The 19,491-nt window shown below is 36.1% G+C and overlaps 1 protein-coding gene across 5 annotated transcripts in view; it reads left to right on the top strand.

The window, feature by feature from the left end:
• The window catches only part of TTC29 (tetratricopeptide repeat domain 29), a 243,319-nt gene that overhangs the window by 70,568 nt on the left and 153,260 nt on the right, over positions 1-19,491 (top strand). For all 5 annotated transcript variants that reach the window (XM_038558949.1, XM_038558950.1, XM_038558951.1 and 2 more), the window contains exon 7: positions 12,470-12,682. In XM_038558949.1, the coding sequence (XP_038414877.1) occupies positions 12,470-12,682 (213 nt within the window). The remainder of the gene's footprint in view (positions 1-12,469; positions 12,683-19,491) is intronic.

The following is a 19,491-nucleotide window of genomic DNA, read 5'->3' as shown; positions in this document are numbered from 1 at the left end:
GCCTCTATCTTCAGATTTTAGGTTCAACGTTCTTCCCGCTATCCCACACTATTTCCCTATACAAAGGTTTGCTCAGCAGCAACTTCCTAAAGTTGACCTTCTGGATTTTTTCTTGATTTATTTTTATTAAAACTACAATAAAAAAGACTTCTGAAATAAAATTGGCCCTGTCAAAATCATGAATAAAAAATTGTATCTCCTTTTTTATATCCTCTGTCATTTGTCACCTTGTCTAACCATCTGCCTTCATGGTCCTTTCCCCAGCTCTCCCTTGCCTAAGATTCTCATTTGTCCAGTGGAATCCCATTCCATCAGTGGGTATTAGTGACATGACCCCTTCATGACTTCATCTCCACTGTCATTTTAGCCTATCCAGAGTATGCATATAAAGGATGACTCTAAAAATCTAAATTCATGTAAGCTAATACCATAGAGAGGACTTTGAAATATAAAAGCAAAATGAGAGAGAAAACAATTAGTGAACTTACTGAACACACAGGTTTGGGTGGTATTATAACAAGGCTGTTTGTCATGTGTTGAAATCCATGTGTGAATTAGGCTGTTCAGTGGTGGAGGTGGGGGTGGGTGCCTGGGTGGCTCAGCTGGTTAAGCGTCCAACTCTTGATTTCAGCTCAGGTCTTGATCTCAGGGTCATGAGTTTGAGCCCTGCATTGGGCTCCAAGCTGAGCATGCAGCCTACTTTAAATAATAATAGTAATAATAATAATAATAATAATAATAATAATAACTGTAGGTGGGTTAATCTAGAACAGGGAAAACTAAAACCAGAGGAATATTTAAAGGGCATTAAGAGTGTGGAGGAGAGTGGGCTTGTCTTTTGACTGAATAGATGGAAAGGAAGGATAACTTCTAGACACGACCAGCAGGAGACATAGCATCAATATTCAAATATAATGCAAGGCTTTGGAAAAAGTAGGAAAAAAATGACTTTATATGTAGTATGTATAACAGAATCAGTGTAAAAATTTTGAGATGAGAGACGCCTGGGTGGCTCAGTGGTTGAACACCTGCCTTTGGCCTAGGGCATGATCCTGGAGTCCCAGAATCGAGTCCCACATCGGGCTCTCTGCATGGAGCCTACTTCTCCCTCTGCCTATGTCTCTGCCTCTCTCTCTCTGTGTCTCTCATGAATAAATAAATAAATCTTTAAAAAAAATGTAAGACAAGTATAATATAGAGGAAAAAGGATGTAAGCAGATTATTTAACGAAGAGAAAATATGATATGAATATACAGGAAAATACCCAGCTTCTCTGAAATGAATTTGAGTAATTGTGAAATACCATTTAACACTTCCAAAAATACAAAAAAATCATAATCCTTCTAAGTAATTCTTATAATTGTTAGTGATAAGGTAAATCACTTAAATGGTTCTGGAAAACAATATGGCAAAGCATAGCAACTATAAAATTTTCCATACCTTTTTATCTATTAATAACACTTCCAGAAATTTTTAAAAATATTTTAAAGATAGAAAAATACATAAGGGCAGCCCCGGTGGTGCAGCGGTTTAGCACCGCCTGCAGCTCAAGGTGTGATCCTGGAGACCGGGGATCGAGTCCCACATCAGGCTCCTTGCATAGCATAGAGCCTGCTTCTCCCTCTGCCTGTGTCTCTGCATCTCTCTCTCTCTCTCTCTGTCTCTCATGAATAAATAAAATCTTCTAAAAAAAATAAAATAAACCTCATATTCCAAAAAAAAAAAAAATACAGGAAAGTGTTCATGAAAACATTTGAAATGGAGAAATAATCTAAATATCTGAGCCCTAAGCAGATAATTAAAGTATACTTCCCCTTCAAAAAAATATTATAGAGCCTTTTTTAAATGCTATTATGAAACTATGTAATATGGAAAGTAGTTTTAATAAAATAATTTAGATAAGTAGAAAAATTACATTCATCTCTTTACCATTGTGTAAAAATTATACATGGATATAGAAAAGGAGTAGAATAAAATTTGAACAAAATAAAACATTTTGATTAATTAATCCTGTTACTATTAGTAAATTTTCAGATTTTTCATCATGTTTCATTCACACTAATATTTTTGCCCTTAAAAAAAGGAAAACATATGCTGCATTACGTTGCATCTTTTGCTATCATTTTTATGTTTTAATTACATTTTCAACATTCTTTTGTATTTTGGGTCAGTGTTAGGAGCAATAAGCATCTCGGTTTGCCTTGGGACTGAAGGAATTCCCTGGATTTGACACTTTCAGTGCTTAAGCCAGAAAAATCCCAAACAAATCTCAATGAATTGGTCACCCTGGATAGAGTGAACATTAAAATTTTCTTTTATTTTTCTAAACCCAGCATTTTATTCATAGACTAAACAATAGTGAGACAATAACATCTTTGTTATTTGTTATTAATAGATGTTGACAGGCATATAGTTATTTTGGGTTTTAAATGACTTGTATTTTCTATTTGAATTGCTATCATATTGTAAAATTTGTGAGGATGATGCCTCCATCACACACAGAATGCTGTAAGAATAAACAGCACTTGAAGCGACAAAGGGCATCGCATTCAATGTTTATCTTTGAAAATAGATTCACCGTGGGCACTGTGGATATTTTGAAGGGAAAAAACAAACAAAAACAACTCCAGCTAAATTTCCCAGTGGCTGCTGCTGATTCACAATCAAAGTTCTGTGTTGGTTCTCCCACTGGGATCTTTAAGTCCTAGTGTACTTTCCCGTCTACTCACATCTTTAGTACAAGAGAAGTTCACCGGGGCATTTTTTTTTTCTCTTAATAATTAAAAAGTAAATCCTATTTTTTGCTTCCTTCTACTTTTAACCTACTTCTAAATTTGCATCTTAAAAGTCTCTTGGGAGGAAACTTCCCCAAAAACATCCTTTGGGAGAGCAATGTATTATTCTATTCAAGTTTCCTAGTACCAATATGAAGTAAAGCCAATCCAAATGGACACTGATTACTCCAACATAACTTCCAACTAAGACTCTTGGCTGACTGCAGATCTGTGGACAGCATTTTTCTGTTAATCCTTGCGTGGTTGCAATCTCTGACTCTTTCTACTACTGCATTTTTGGATTACATTCCAAGAATGGATCTTAAAAGTGAGCACTACTGTACATTTTCAAAGGTGCATCTGACTAGATCAGTATTAGAAACTGAGTCACTTTATATTTGAATAAAAGTGAATTTAATAATTAAAGTGGTTTTCTTCTAGAAATTAAGTGAGTTAGCATTGCTATTTCTATATAAATTAATTGTCACTTTTCAGGGCATGTCAGTTTATTCTCCATCTACTATGTGTACATGTTCATAAGACCTTATAGTATTTAATGAAGAGATCCTTTTTAAGTATTGATAGCCACAAGAAAATTATTCCATGTTTGATCTGTGTTAAAGAATCAAAGTCCAAGATCTTTGAATGGAACTTAGAATAAAAATGTAATTAGGTTACATCCCTGAAGTCTGATATATCTTTAAACAAGACTGCAAATGAAACTTTATTAGAGCTTCAAATGAATTATTTCATTGCCTTTTTTTTTAATTCATTTTCTTCCCCTTCTCTTTCATGTCTGTGTTACTGACATTGCTGCTGTATTTTACCTATCTTTTTCAGGGCGTTTTAATTATTTACTGCTTAACGAGTAGCACAGAGAGGAAGCCTCATTCAGAGGTGCCCGCTCTGCAGCAGGTTTTTCTTTTTCAAAGCTTTGCAAGGAGGTCTTGTATAGCTGCACAGAGCCTACAGGTCTTGCCACACTGAAAAAATCGTTCTGGAGGCAGTATTTCCTCTGAGTGGCTGAGAGGAGGCACTGCCCTAGAAAGAGCTCTTCAAGGTACCACTGACCAAGGGCGGGAGAGATGCCGGATGGAAGTTGAAGTGTGCTGTTGCACCCATTCCTGAAGTGGCTCTTAGCATTGAAGAAGTGACACCGTTCCATAATAGTTAGTTTGAAAGTATTCCATGTAGCAAGCACGGCCAGATTCTCTACAAGTGGTAAATCTGAAAAACAACAACAATAACAACAGCAACAACAACAACAACAAACCCTGAAAAGATAAAAGGGCAGGAAAAGCTTCTGAATGCCTACGAAGGACCAGGCACGCTGCATGGTGCCCCAGCTAGTTTAATGCCCTTTACAACCACACACTGAGGCTGGCATTGTTATTCTTGATTCCAAGCACTTAGAGAAATGGTGTGAATGGTCCAATTATGTCATGGGCTTTAAGGTTCAAACCTTGGTCTCTGCCTTTAGAGTCAAACATTGGACACAGTTTCTAAAATGAGGTCACTTGAGGGAGTGAAGCCACCATGGGCTTTGATGTGGGCCTAGGGAAAGGGACCACTGTGGCTCATTATCTCATCTCTACAGTATAGATACTAACGTGTAGAGAGAGCAGCTACTGTCATGCAAGGCACATGGTGAACACTCAGCTAACACTGTTTTTCTCCCTCCATACTCACCTACATACGGTATTTTCAGTTTGTTAGGTTTCCGTAATACTCTAAATAGCACATGCTGATTGCCAGTCAAAACAGCCATGTGTTGAGGAAAAGTTAATAGTCCCTCACCTGCCTCCATCCTCTGTAAGTTAATCAATACTGTACTTTGGTGTATATGCTTCCAAACCTGTCTCTTTGCTCATGTAAACGTATACACATAATCAGAATGTGCTTTGTTTAAAATGATGAACAGTATATAATTCAAGGAAGAATTACATTATTGATTAAATCCAGTGCAATATAATTCATTAGTTGATCTAACGTCAATACTAACTTTATTTCTCCTCAGACTTTTATGCTTGTCGACACTTTTTACTTAGTATTTTAAGATGAGGTGGCAACCATTAAAGTAAAACAATTTATTATATGAGGGAAATAGTAAAACTCTGTAAGCTCTACAATGGCTGCTATTTAGTCCTATTGTTTGTACATTTTTTAAAAAAATATTCAAATAATTTTGATACAATTATGAACATTTAAGAATTAGGCTGCCTAATACATAGTCCTTAGAAATGATAAAACTTAGATAGAAACTAACTATCTGGGATGCCTGGGTGGCTCAGTGATTGATCATCTGCCTTTGGCTCAGGGCATGACCCCGGGTCCCGGGATCGAGTCCCGTATCAGGCTCCCTGCATGGAGCCTGCTTCTCCCTCTACCTATGTCTCTGCCTCTCTTTCTGTCTCTCATGAATAAATAAATAAAATCCTTTAAAAAAGAAACCAACTGTCAGAGGCTTATTACTTCATAAAGCAGTCAAGCTTGTGTACCATTTCCATCACTGACCACAATCCACCTATCTAAATTTACAAACAACAATAATTAATATCAATTCCTTCAGAATATTGAGGAAGTACAGGAAAATCTTCTGGATTTTAAAAATTAACTTGCTGGTGGGGGGGGGGGTGCCTGGGTGGTTTAATCATCGTTATGTGTCCAACTCTTGATTTTGGCTCAGGTCCTGATCTCAGGGTCATGAGATCAAGCCCTGTCTCTGCTCCATGTTTGCTGTGGACCCTGCTTGAGATTCTCTGCCTCCCTCCCCCTCTCCCTCTACCCTTCCCTCTCTCTCCCACTCAAAAAAAGAAAAAAAAAATAAGTTACTAGTATTGCAAACATCAGTGATTAAACCCTTGGAAAGATTCTTGCACACTTGTCTTCCTGTCTTCCTGGGATCCATTTCATTGCCTGGCTTCGTGACCCGTATTTTTTAATGGGGGTGTGGTGACATTCCTGTAATGTCCATCTGAAATCTTTGTTCAAAATGATAAAGAAACAATTCCATTTTTTTTTTTTAAAGATTTTATTTATTCATTCATGAGAGACACAGGGAGAGCGAAAGAGGCAGACACACAGGCAGAGGGAGATGCAGGCTCCATGCAGGGAGCCCGACGTGGGACTTGATCCCGGGACTCCAGGATCACGCCCTGGGCCCAAGGCAGGGGCTAAACCTCTGAGCCACCCAGGGATCCCGAAACAATTCCATTTTTAAAATAGCATCTTAAAAGTATCCCAAAGTAGCTACTCAAAAGTTACGGGCATATTTTCTTCCTGATTCATTAGGGATGCGATTGAGTTACAGAACAAAATCTTTGTTTTCCAGCATTCCATTTTGCAGTGATGCATGGTGGGTTATAGTCAGAACAAATCTCTGACAAGAGACAAACCCTTGCAAGTGATAGTTTCCACTGGGAAGTGTGACAAGCCCTTAACTATTTCGGCATGCATAGTGTCTCTATAATTATCATAGTTGAATGTAAAAACCTAAAGATAATATAAATTGTTCATGCAGTTAAACTGAATTGGAAAGCAATGTCTTTTGTTTTTTACAAAAGAGAGATAACATTTTTCCCTTTTTGCTGCTGTTCAATATTGCTCCTAGCAGATTTTATGTCTATGTTGTATGGAATAGTAACTTAATGCCAAAGATGTCCAGTAGCTTCAGATTAAAATGTAATATAACATACATAAAGCTTTATTGTTCCTTTAGGTTGTTGTTTTAAGCTGAAGTGGAATATTTCCCTAAATTCTTCAACAAATGTGTGCGATTTACAACTAAATATGCTTAAGACTTATACCAGTGCTGCTAAAGAAATAGGCCTTATGGACCTGTCAAATTATTTTCATGCAATTGTTTCTGTAGCATTATTTTTACTGGCAAATGTACAAGTTGATAGAAAAGGAAATAATTAGCTACTTTCAGAATTGCTGATGCATAGAACTAAAGGAGGCCAGTCTGTGCATCTTAGAGATTGTGACATTTTAAATTACCTGAATAATACAGGGAGCCGTCTTTGGACATAATTAACACCTTGCCTAATTACTGTCAGGTCTAGACAGAGTCACACTTTATTTATGAAATATTATTTTATTCAAACTTGCTTTCACGCTTATTATATTGCAAAGTTTAGATTTGTGTGCTGTTTTCCTAAGTGGAGCAACTTCTTTTTTTTTTCCTCTCTCTTTTTTCTTTTCCCTCCCCCTTCAAGTAATCAATGCACTGCTGAATGAGTTCATTTTAATGCACTCAATCATGCCTCTAATGTTCGTAGCTTACGGGCGCAAGCATCAGTAATGCAGGAATGTTATATGGCTTTAGTTTGGGCCATTTCATAAAATATTCATGGAATCAAAAATGTGCATCAAAATAGCGGCTGGGAGAATTACATTTATGTTCCTGCTTTTATGGCAGCTTCACATTTAAACCCATTTGTGTTAATATCTAGTCAATCTTCCTACTTTAAAAAAAAACTAAAATGGGAGAGATCATATACATTCTCTTTTGCTTAATATTTGTTCTAGACATCTGCTGTGATACAACAAATATCTATAAACTTTCAGAGATGTTGTGTAGGGAAAAGGGGTAAGCAACAATTTGGATAATACCCAAATATATAAAATCTTATTTTCTCTACATAACGTTTGTCTTAACATCCTACCAAGCATTTTGCAGTTTACCACACTGTTTGGGTATTATTTGTATTTTTAAATAAAGGGGTGGATTTCTTGTTGTGTGGGCTTTAGGTAAAGTGAAACTCCCTTGTAATAGTTTTATTTTGAGAGTGCACTTTCTTTTGCATGACAAACTATAATTGCATACCAACCTCCTTATTGTGTATGTAGATGTCATGTAATTGTTTTTAAAACAAACAAACACCAAAAACTGAGGCTTAGGATACTTCTATCCATACATGGACACTCTTGTTTTACACACTTGTTCTGTGTATCTCCTAGGTGTTTTCTGATAGTACTTCATATTATTGAGTAAACTGATTACTGATGGTATTGGTGGAGGGCCATCTCAACTCCCTCCCACGTGACATTTTGGTCCCATTTTCTTCCTTGATTCACTTGAAATATTAGTGAAGTCTCTGGGTTTTTGCTTAGCATTGAACCATGCATTCCAGGCACTTAGTTGAGCACTAGTTGTCTTCCTTGTTGAGGTTGCTTTTGCGATCTTTGTTAGGCATAGGAATGATGAAGATTTGCTTGTAATTCCTGCCGCAATGTTAGAAAGCTCCTGTGTCCCCAGAGACCTTTCCAATGGATGAATATTCCTGAGGGCTCCCCTTTTCTCTCCTGTATTCAGTTAACTTTTATTTTTGTGATACCCTGGTGTAATCCTTCCTTCTGCCCTCTTCTTCAATGGAAAATAATGTTACCACTTGATAATGCCGGGGAAGTACAGTTGTCTAGACATGTGTCCTTCCACAAGATTGGTTGTAGGATCTGGAAATCTCACCTGGTTCTGGTATTTTAAAGTTTATTTGATGACAAAGGGTAGACTATATATGAACACTTTACAGAAGTTACAAAGGGATGCTATGAACCAAAAAATTGGTTCATATTGAAAAAAAATGGTTCATAATCTTCATTTATTTTTACTTTAGCTTTATCAAAATGACCACTATAATGATGGCTTTTTGTAATATTTCTCTCAGGTATATTAAATTTAATTTTTTTCAGATAAAGTGGGATACATTATATCTTATTAATTACCCAATCTTAATATTAATATCAGTCTTTACCCAGAAAGTAAGAAAATCTTTGAAATCCTACTCACAATTGAAAATATAAATTAAATGGAAATCATTCCATTGTTAACCATGCTTAAAGGGAAATACTTGCATATTTGAATTGTTATACTCCCTTCATACTATAGACTATATTTTAATATTTTAAAATCAGATATACCATATTATAATATGTGCTTTCAACTTCTGACCAGCCTTTAGAAATTGTAGCCAAGTCATTTGTGTGCTTATGATCATTTTGGATCAAAACCTTGCTGGCTTATTTACTGGTCTGTTTGCCACCAAATAGATTTAGGAATGCATCTCTACATCTGAGAAGGACTGGAAAACTCTACTTTCTTTGTTTAGGCACCTCGGTTTAAAGTAGAAACCCCAGTGGCCTCATCTGTGACAATGTGGTTAAGGAAGGGGAAGTGAATCCGTGAGTAGCTATGTGGCCACAGCTGACTAAGTCCGGGGCACCCTAGGAATCCAGGAGCCCAGTGGATGTCAGCACACAATTTATGGGAAAGTAGGGAATTTAGATGCAGGATGCATAGCTGGTTTTACATCAGACTCCTTCAGAAAGACCAGTCAGAAGCACATCAGAGGCTAATATCTGTGCTTTTATATTAGAAATTACCTGCAATTGCCTGAATAGAGTCAAGAATTCTAAAACTGGAAAATACTAGAAACCATAAAAACATTGTTTTTAACTTGAGAGATTTATGTCTGAAGAATGTAACTTACTTTACCCAAGTTCCTGACTCTTGGTTTGTTGGCTAAGAACTGGTGTGGTAGAACCAAGTGGCATGGGTTTTTGATGGTCCCAAGTTTAAATCCCAAACATTACTTTTTAGCTATTTAGCTATTTGAGTCATTTAAACTTTATGTGTCTTAATTTCCTCCTTAGTGTAAAAGTGATAATCATATATACTGCATCAGTTTTTGGAAGGTTAAGTGAGATGATGTATGGGGGAAAAACCTTCTATTTTGACGAGCACCCAGTAGGCCTTCTGGAAAGAGTAGAGCCCTGTTCTCTTTCACCTGAGCACCTTGGACCAGGCTCCTTCCTCATGGGAGACCTTAAGTTTACTCTCCTGAGAGCTAAACCTTGGCCAATAATCATGAGCTAAGTAAGACACTGATATGAGCCCTCAAAGCCTCAGTAAAAATCAAACTCAACCTCATTCTAAGGTTGCCTGCCATAGTAACTAGCTGCCACCAACGTTCCCGAACCCCCCTTCATTTCTGCTTAGACAGCCTGTCCAGGATGCTGAATAGCACCAATAACACAGCAGAGAGTCTGGCTGTTGTGGAATACAATGACATAATCCCCACCTTTTTCCACTATTCCCCACCTTCAGCCCTCTCTCCATTTCCTCCACCTCTTCTTTCCCTACTTTCTACCTTTCTCTCCCTCCCCCTGCCTCTTCTTTCTGTTCCCAAGTAAATCAAATCTTGGACATGGCCATCAGTTCTCATAATACTATTTACATCTTTATGCCTCATTTGCATCTCATTATAATGAGTTGGGTTATCCAGAGCTTCACCTCTTGGCTCTCCTTCTGGAATTGTGATTCCGTTATTTTATAACACACCTTTGGATCTTCTTTCCATCTGGCTATTGTGTGTAACCACAGATGCCATTAGGTCCTTCCTAGTCTCCTTATAGTCCCAGCTTTTTTTTTTCTAGAACTATCTGGTTTACTCACAGTTCCTGTAAATACCTTTCCCTATTTACATGGCCAAAGAGAAATATGTACCTATACTTTATGAGTAGATGGATGCTGGATGGAAAAAAAAAAAAAGAACTCTAGCATACATCTTTCTAGGAATACAGGGCTATACTTTACAGGCAGAAATATAGTTAACAGGAAACATAACACACATATATGTCAGTGCTCCATTTGAGTTTTAAAAAAATGAGGGTCATGGGTATTTGGAGAAAGGTGTTTCTAGTGAGAGGTGCTACAGGAGAAAGATGAGAAAGTATGCCTGCTGTTGTGGGAAATAAGAGAAAATTTGTGAGTTAAATGTGAAGATATACTAGAACAGTGAACTTCAACCTTGAATATTTGCATCAAAATGAAAGAGGATTGGGCATTATTTTTAAAATAGTTTCTATCATATATTTTATTACAAAACAAAAATATTTTGATAGAAACATTAGACAACGCTGATAATCAGAAAGGAAAAAGAAACTATCCGTCATCTATTTAACACTGATAATGCTTTGTAAATGTTTTCAGATGTTTTCCAGTATTTTCGCTTATCACAAACACCTGTCCATGTAATGAAATATTCTTCTCATGTTTATGGCTTTGTAGTCTTGTATCATGTGAAAAGTTCATAATACAAGTTTCTAAGCGTCTGTCCTGTACACCTTCCCCCCTCTATGGATGTGTCCTTGTGCACATGACCTCCTACATAGTGCTACAAGGGCTCAGACTGGCCATGTCTTGACCCAGCTCCTTTTAGAGATTATTTGCTGATTGTCTACCTGTTTATTGTATTTCTTTGTGAATGCTATTCTGATTTATGTGTGTATTCTTGAATATTTCAATACTAATTTGGACAGCAAATTCAGAGCAAAAACAGGGAAATTATATGTAAGAGTCACGGCAGGGGCTGCAACATCCTGTATAATCTAACCTGTGATATGTAAGGAAACCTATTTGAGAAAATATACTGAGCCTGATAAGACTTCCATAGATTCGTTTAATCAATCATGGTAGTCCCGTTATAAAGACTCAACTACATTTTTTGGAGGAAGAATAGGTTATAGTTAGAGAATACTAATTTAGGTATTGAACCTGTATTGGTCCATTTCTCACAATAACACCTTGAATAGTTTACACTGTTATCCTATTTTGCAAAAGACTTAAACTCACACACAGAGAGGGTAGGAGTAGCCTGAGGCTGAACAGCGGAAAGGGTAAAGCTGAGAAAGAAACGCAAGCTGTCTGCTTAGAGCCTGCACTCATCCTCAACCACTACTATGGGAATGCCTACATACAAGTGCCTTTCCAGTTCATTTCAATTTAGGTAACTCCCAATACCATAAGAGAGTTTTTACACTATAGGATATTGTGAGGATTTTCACAAGGCAATTCACACGTAAAATACAATCAACAGTGTGGAACTGCAAACTACTCTTCCAGAAATGTACTTGCTCGTATTTCAAGGAGTGAAATCACTGAAAGCTAATTTAGAGTTTTGGCTTTGAGAAGATATATTTTGAACTGTATTATAAAATATAAACTAGAAAGGCAGTTAGGTTGTATTTTAATTATTAAAAATGACATGGAGTATACAAATGCCCCTATAATAATTGAATTTGAAATTTGTAACAGACCCATCCTCTCTCAAGGCACCTGAATTCTTCTTGGGAATGAAACAGATGCTGTCTGTTGAAAAGCAGTGTAGGATAGTGGTTGAGAGCACGGCTTTGGATTCAGACTGCCTGGATACACTAACCCACTAAACATGCAATCATGGGCAAAATTCTTAACTTCACTTTCTCTTCTGTAAAATGGAGTCATAACAATCCCTTTTTCACAGGAGAGTTTTGAAGATTAAATGAAAAATTCATATAAACCATATGGCAACATTACCTTTCATATATAATGTCAAATAAAGGTTAGCTAACAAAATTGCTATTAGTAATTGTTACTGGGTTTCACACTGTTTCTAGACATGTGTAATCCTAGCCAATTTCTACTTGCCAAAACACATCCCTCCAAGAGGAGTTCATCCAAAATCATTGCTGAATCTGAAGTCCAAATAGAGATCACTCCTTTCCCAGCTTAAATCCTCTTCATCCTTAGAAATTCTTAACTGTATTCCAGGGTTTCCACCCCCCTTTAATAGTAAAACATAAGATGTATACAAAATTTTTTGAAAATATGTTCTGGCCTGTGTTTATATTTATGAATGGCTTTTATTCTTCAGGTCAGCTTCTGGAAGCTGCTGAGCATTATGAAGCATTCCATCAATTGACGGAAGGGCGGATATGGAAGGATGAGACAGGCCGCTTTCTCAGCTTGTTGGCCTGTGAGAGTCTCCTGAGGACTTACAAATTACTCTCAGACAAAATGCTGGAAAATAAAGAATACAAACAGGCCATCAGAATTCTAATAAAAGCTTCTGAAATAGCCAAAGAAGGTGGGTGGAAAAGCACACTCTCACATTGCTTCCTTTAATGGGCAGACACTGCTTCTCCCAAGAGTGAAGTAAAAATCCTCAAGTGTTTGGGTGATTATTTCCTATGAAATGCAAAGACAAATGCCATCAATATACTTTCAAATTTCACTGTAAAACAGAGGTGCCTTCGTGCTGACAACAAGAAATCCATTAATTTCTTGAAAGCTCTATCTCCAAAATTACAACCCTCTGGGAGTAGTGTTATAAAACAATGAACCTGTAATGAGAAGGTAAGGTCATTTGCAAAAGTTAAGGGCGTGTGTGTGTGTGTGTGTGTGTGTGTTTTAGGTTGTATATTTTTTTCCGCTCTGAGAGATTTTTATTGTAAATTCCCTGTAGTCAGATCATTGGGAAGATAATGACAAATATTTAGTTAGAAGTAACAGGAAAATAGAACTCTGATATGTTTTGAATCCATGCCTGTCAAAAGGTGGCCTTTGCACTGGCAGCATCAGCATCACTAGAAGCTCCTAAGTAAAGCAGAATCTCAGGCTCCACCCCAGACCTACTGCCTCAGAATCTGCAGGTTAGCAAGTTCCCCTGGCGATTCATATGCACACCTGCAACAGTAAAAACGCTTTCATGAGAGCTGATCGTATCCTTAATATGGTGTATCATGTGTATATCATTTGTATATGTATATAAAATATAAAAAAAATTTGGAGCATATATTCCTAAGTTTTTACTTGGTGAAATGCAAAGATATTTTATTACCAAAATTTATCAATAGAGTAGACTTTTCATGAAGGAGAAAAAGAAGCTCTGTGCTTTCCAGTGTATTAGCTCAAGGATATGTTTAATTGATTGGGTTATGGTTTATTTGGAGTAAATAGGCCTGAATTTCTGGTTGTGATTTTAGTTTTCTAAAAGAGTAAAAGTAAACATCTTATCTTATTCTGTTACTTCTTTTTAATGATATTATAATATTCATAGGAGATCACCCTCGTTGCAAGATGTATCACATTGAATGAACTGCTTTTGAGTGACTGGTGATCTAGTACCTTCCCCAAAGGGGTAAACACTGACATAAATAGTTAGCTCTTAGATCAATTTCAGCAGCTAACTTTAGTCACATGAAAAGTTATGTGGAATCTCAATGTAGAGTAATGTATCAATCAGGAAAAGGTATTTTGCTTTAGGTTCACAATTGCTAAATGTAAGATAGTTTACGAAGGAAGGAAGGAAGGCTCCAAGGGTCTGTTTGCCCAGTCAGAGCCTTCCAGGCAGTCTTCCTTTTAAAAGCATCTCTTACTTTTCAAAGGACAAATAAGGAGAACAGGAGAAATCTTATGCTGTAATAATTTTTTAAATATCTTTTAAAACTGATAAATATTTGCTCCCATATTTCTTGTATGACAAAGTATATAGGTTTAAGGGATCACACAGTATCTTTACAAGAGCTCTGACAACTGAATGTTCTGGGACAAAGCATTTCTTCTTGCAATCATGTCCTACTTTGGTTAAGGAGCTTGATGCAGCAAACTGATGATTGCCTGCCTAAGGCACGCCTTCCACATTGGTTTACATAATATTTAAGGAATACCAACATCCACTAGGGGCTAGCTCCTTTACTAGGGCACCTTGGTATAATGCGCAAGGATAGCACTGGCCATGCTGTGGTTTCATAATTCTATGATTCTATTATTTTCGTATTTCAGTCATTCATTGGCCTTTAGTACATCACAGAGTTGTGCAACCATAAACACTACCCCATACTCACTAGATGTCACTCCTCATACTGTACTTTCCCTCTCCCCTAGCAACCATTAAAGCTACCTTGTGGATTTAACTATTCTGGAAAGTTCATATAAATGGAATCATAACAGTGCATATCCTTTATGTCCAGCTACTTTCACTTAGCATAATGTTTTCTTGGTTCATCCATCTTGTAGCATATATTACTACTACGTTCCTTTTTATGGCTGAAAAATATTTCATTGTATGGTGATGTCATATTTTCTTTATCCATTCATCAATTGGTGAACATTTATGTTGTTCCCACCTTTTGTCAATTATAAATAATGCTCCTATGAACCTTTGTGTACACGTTTTTCATTCTTTTGTCCCTAGACCTAGAAATGGAATTTCTGGGTCATAGGATTACTCAATATTTAACTTAAAGACGAGATGACATAGAATTTTCCAAAGTAGCTGTCCCATTTTACATTCCTACCAGCAATGTGTAAGGGTTTCAATTTATCCACTTTCTCACCAGTGCTTATTTCTGTCCTTTTTTTTAATTTCTGTCCTTCTTTTTGTTTATAGCCATATTAGTAGGTGTAAAATGGTATCTCACTGTGGATTTAATTTGCATTTCCCTGTTAGCTAATGATGTTGAGCATCATTTTGTGGGCTTACAGGCCATTTGCATATCTTCTCTGTAGAAGTATCTATTCATATTCTTTGCCCATTTTCAATTGGGTTGTTGTTTTATTATTGAATTAAGTATTCTTTATATATTCCAGATGCAAGTCCTTCATCAGATATATGATTTGAAAATAATGTGTTTTCTTTGCACGTTCTGATATCCATTGAAGCACAAGTTTTTAATTTTGATGAAGTCCAAAATAATCTATTTTTTTATTTTATTGTTTGTGTTTTTAGTATCACAACTAAGAAGGCTGCCACAAATCCAAGGTCATGAAGATTTGCTCCTACATTTTATTAAGAATTGTATAATTTTAACTCCTATGTTTAGGTCTATAATCTATTTAAGTGTGTGTGTGAAGGGGGATATGAGGAGGGTCCAAATTCATGTTTTCCATGTGGGTATCTAGTTGTCCCAGTGCTCTTTGTTGTATACACTATTCTTTTCCAATAGTTTTAGGACCCTTGTCAAAAATTAATTGTCCATAAATGTGAGGGTTGTTTCTAGACTCTCAAGTCTGTTGTGATCTATGTATTTGTCCTTATTCCGCTACTACATATTCTTGATTCTTGTATTTGTGTAGTAAGTTTTGAAATTAGTAAATGAGAGTCTTCCAATATTTTTCAAGATTGCTTTGGCTACTCAGCATCACTTGCACTTCCACATGAATTTTAAGATTAGTTGGCCCATTTCTGCAAAAAGGACAGCTGGAATTTTCATAGGGATTGAACTGAAACTGTCAAGCAATTGGGAGAATACTGCTATCTTAACACTATGACTTCCAATCCATGAATATGGGTTAACCATCCATTTATTACATATTCCATTTCTCTCAATAATGTTTTGTAGTTTTTAGTGTACACAACTTGGCCCTCTGTCAAATTTATTTGTAATGTTTGATTTTTTCTGATGCTATGAGAAATGGATTTTTTTCTTTCATTTTCAGATTGTTCATTGCTTGGAGGTAAAAATAAAATTAACTTTTGTTTATTGATTTTGTATCCTGCTAAACTTGTATATTAGCCTTAATGGTTTTTTATGTATTCTTCAGGATTTTTCCATATAGAATATTATGTTATCTGCAAGTATAGCTTTACTTCTTCCTTTCTGATCTTGATGCTGAAGGGTTATAGAATATACCACCCCAACAACCACTTTGGCATAAGGAGAATTTTGAGCTAAAATCACTTGAAAAATAAGAGATACAACGGCATGTAATCTCCCTGTTTCCTCCTGAAAACAGGAGATAAAAGTTGTTGTGAAAGATGCCCTTCCTGTACCACAAGAAAAGAAACATTCTTCTGTGAGGAGAATTCTGTACAAACAGACTTTGTTAAAATAATCGTTATTTGCCTTTAGCTTGCCTCCATTGCTTGGTTGCTTTTCCACAATTGCCTCTCTTTGTTCAACCCAATGTTAAAGCATGTAGATTTTGCAATTTCTTTGGTTCTTCTTTCCTTATGAAGGCTCCCATGTCACCTAAAAATTATGTACATTTGTGTGTTTTTTCTCCTATTAATCTGTTTTATGTCAATCTAATTCTCAGGCCCAGCCAAAAAACCTTAGAGGTCAATGTTTGCCTCCTTTACAATGCCTATCATATTTCTTGACTAATTGCTCTGGCTCGAATTTCCAGCGTAGTGTTACATGGAATTGGTTCCAGGATACATCTTAGTCTTCCTGCTGATCTTAGGGTGAAAGCTCTTGGTCTTTTGCCATAAGAATGATATCAGCTGTGGGTTTTTTGTAGATACTCCTTAATGTTATTAAGTTCCCTTCTAAGTTTATTGAAGATTTTTATCATGAAAAAGGATTGCATTTTGTCAAATGCTTTTTCTGCATCTATTAAGATGAACATTTAGTTTTTATCCTTCCTATTAATATAGCATAGTACTTTGATGATTTGCATATGTTGAACCAATCTTGCATTCTTGGGATGAATCCCATTTGATCATGGAATATAATCCTTTTTATATGTTGCTGGATTCACTTTGTTAATATTTTGTCGAGGCTGTTTGTGTCTATATTCATAAAGGATTGGTTTGTAGCTTCCTTATGATGTCTTTATCTGGTTTGATGTCACAATAATACTGGCTTCATAGAATTATTTGGGAAGTGTTTTCTCCCAATTTTTGGAAGAGTTTGTGAAAAATTGGTATTGATTATTCTTTAAATATTTGGTAGAATTCACCAGGGAGGTCCTCTGGGCCTGGGATTTTCTATGTGGAAAATAGTTTGACCACTAATTCAATTTCTTTACTTGTGCATTTATTCTGATTTTCTATTTCTTCTGGGGGCAATTTCATTAGTTTACACCTTTCTAGCAATTTGCCTATTTCATCTGGCTTATCTAATTTGTTGATGTGCAGTTGTTCATAATATTCCCTTATAATCCTTTTTACTTTCTCTAAGGTCTATGGTGATCCCTATTTCATTCCTGATTTAAGTAATTTGAGACATCTCTCCTTTTTTTTCCTGTTCAGTCTAGCTTAAAGGTTTGTCAATTTTGTTGACCTTTTCAATGAAACAATTTTTTAAAATTTTCTCTATTGTTTTTCTACATTTCATTTATTTCCACTCTAGTCTTTATTATTTTCTTCCTTCTGTTTGCTTTGGGTTTAGTTAGTTCTTCTTTTTCTAGTTTTAGAAGGTGAAAAGATGACCCTTATTTTTTTAAAATAGACATATATAGCTATACATATCCCTTTAGCTATACATGTCCTGCTTTAGCTGGATCCCATAAGTTTTGGGTTGTTATATTGTTTGTTTTCATTCATTTCAAAGTATTTTCCAGTTTACCTTCTGAGTTCTTCTTTGACCCACTGGTTATTTAGAACTGTGTTTAATTTCCACATACTTGTGAATCTCCCCTATGTTTTGTTATCTATTTCTAATTTCATTCTCTTGTGAATACCAACTTCTCAGTTGGATCTACTACCCTGACAACTGTCCTTAATATTGAAACCTGCTTTTTCCTCCTTACCCTCGCTTAGCACCCTCAATTTCCCCTACCTTGCTGTATTATTTTCTCCCAGAATACTTATCACCATACAATTTACCACATAGTTTATTATGCTTATTATGTATTTTGTATCTCTTTATGTCCCTTCCTTCTAAAATGTAAGCTCTCCAACGACAGAAAATGTTTCTGGTTAATTTACTGGTGATTCCTAACCCTGGGAAATGAACAAGGGGTAGTGGAAAAGGAGGTGGGCAGGGAGTTGGGGTGACTGGGTGATGGACACTGAGGGGGGCAATTGGTGGGATGATCACTGGGCGTTAGGCTATGTGTTGGCAAACTGAACTCCAATTTAAAAAAAAAAAATTTAATTTACTGGTGTATTCCAAATGCTTAGAGCTGTGCCTGACACAGAATAGGTCTTCAATAAATATTCAGTGAATAAATGAATTAGTGAATATATGTTAGCCAAATAACAATGGAAGTTTAAAGACATGTTTTAATGAAACATTTGAGTTACTCCCAAACACATTGTCTCTATCCATTAGAGACAATGACCCCCTCTTTAGATTCTCTGTGAGTATACCAGTGTAAGAATGGACGATTAGATCTTGAAAATAAAACAGTATTTCCTTTAATATGAATGATTATTGAATCATTAAAGTCAATACTAATTTAACCCACCAAATAAACTATACAATAATATAAACAGTATTTTGCCCTTTTTTCCTTTGGTATATGTGTCATTCAACTTCAATAATGCTGACATTTTCCTCCATTATTTTATGCTTTCACTTTGTCTTAATTTTGTGTCAGTTAGTAAGCAGGAAAAGTTCTTGTGCTTAAATCCTATTTTATGGCTAATATTTAGTGTGACTCAACTGTTTAAATTAGCTGCCTCAAAATCTATCAACAAGGGTCGATTTTTCTGTTCTTTGCTCGGCTGCCCTTTGGTTGTAAATGGTGATATTATATCAGCACATGCCACTGTTGGTACTTTAACACAGTTACAACATTTAATAGAGCAAGTACAAATTATGAATAATCAATGTTTAATTATCTAAGAGGCAACTTCCCCCCATAACCTCTCCCTCTTACCCTGTCCTTTCCTTGCCTAGTTCCATCCTTATCCTCAGCACTTATAAACCTATAGCAGAGAAAAAGTTAAGGCCCAGACAAACTGTAAGAGTTAAAATTCCCTAGACTGGATCATTGGCACCATCAACTCCACTGAAGTGAGATCTTGAGGGTGTGATTCTCTGCAATCAGTGAAATTGCTTGAGAATAATAATAATATTGTCACTGGCACTTGCCATCCCATTTTCTTGTAGTCTTTCAGTTGAGCCACTGCTTCACAAGTGGTAATTCAGTAAGTGGTGAGAATGAATCCAGTATGGAGAATCCTTACCTCCTGCTGAAACCCATCATGGTTGGAATACAGAG

This window comes from Canis lupus, chromosome 15, assembly GCF_011100685.1.
Source record: "Canis lupus familiaris isolate Mischka breed German Shepherd chromosome 15, alternate assembly UU_Cfam_GSD_1.0, whole genome shotgun sequence".
In the NCBI taxonomy this organism is placed as follows: Eukaryota; Metazoa; Chordata; class Mammalia; order Carnivora; family Canidae; genus Canis; species Canis lupus.
Note: the sequence above shows the minus strand (reverse complement) of the source record. Positions and strands in the feature narration are given on the sequence as shown.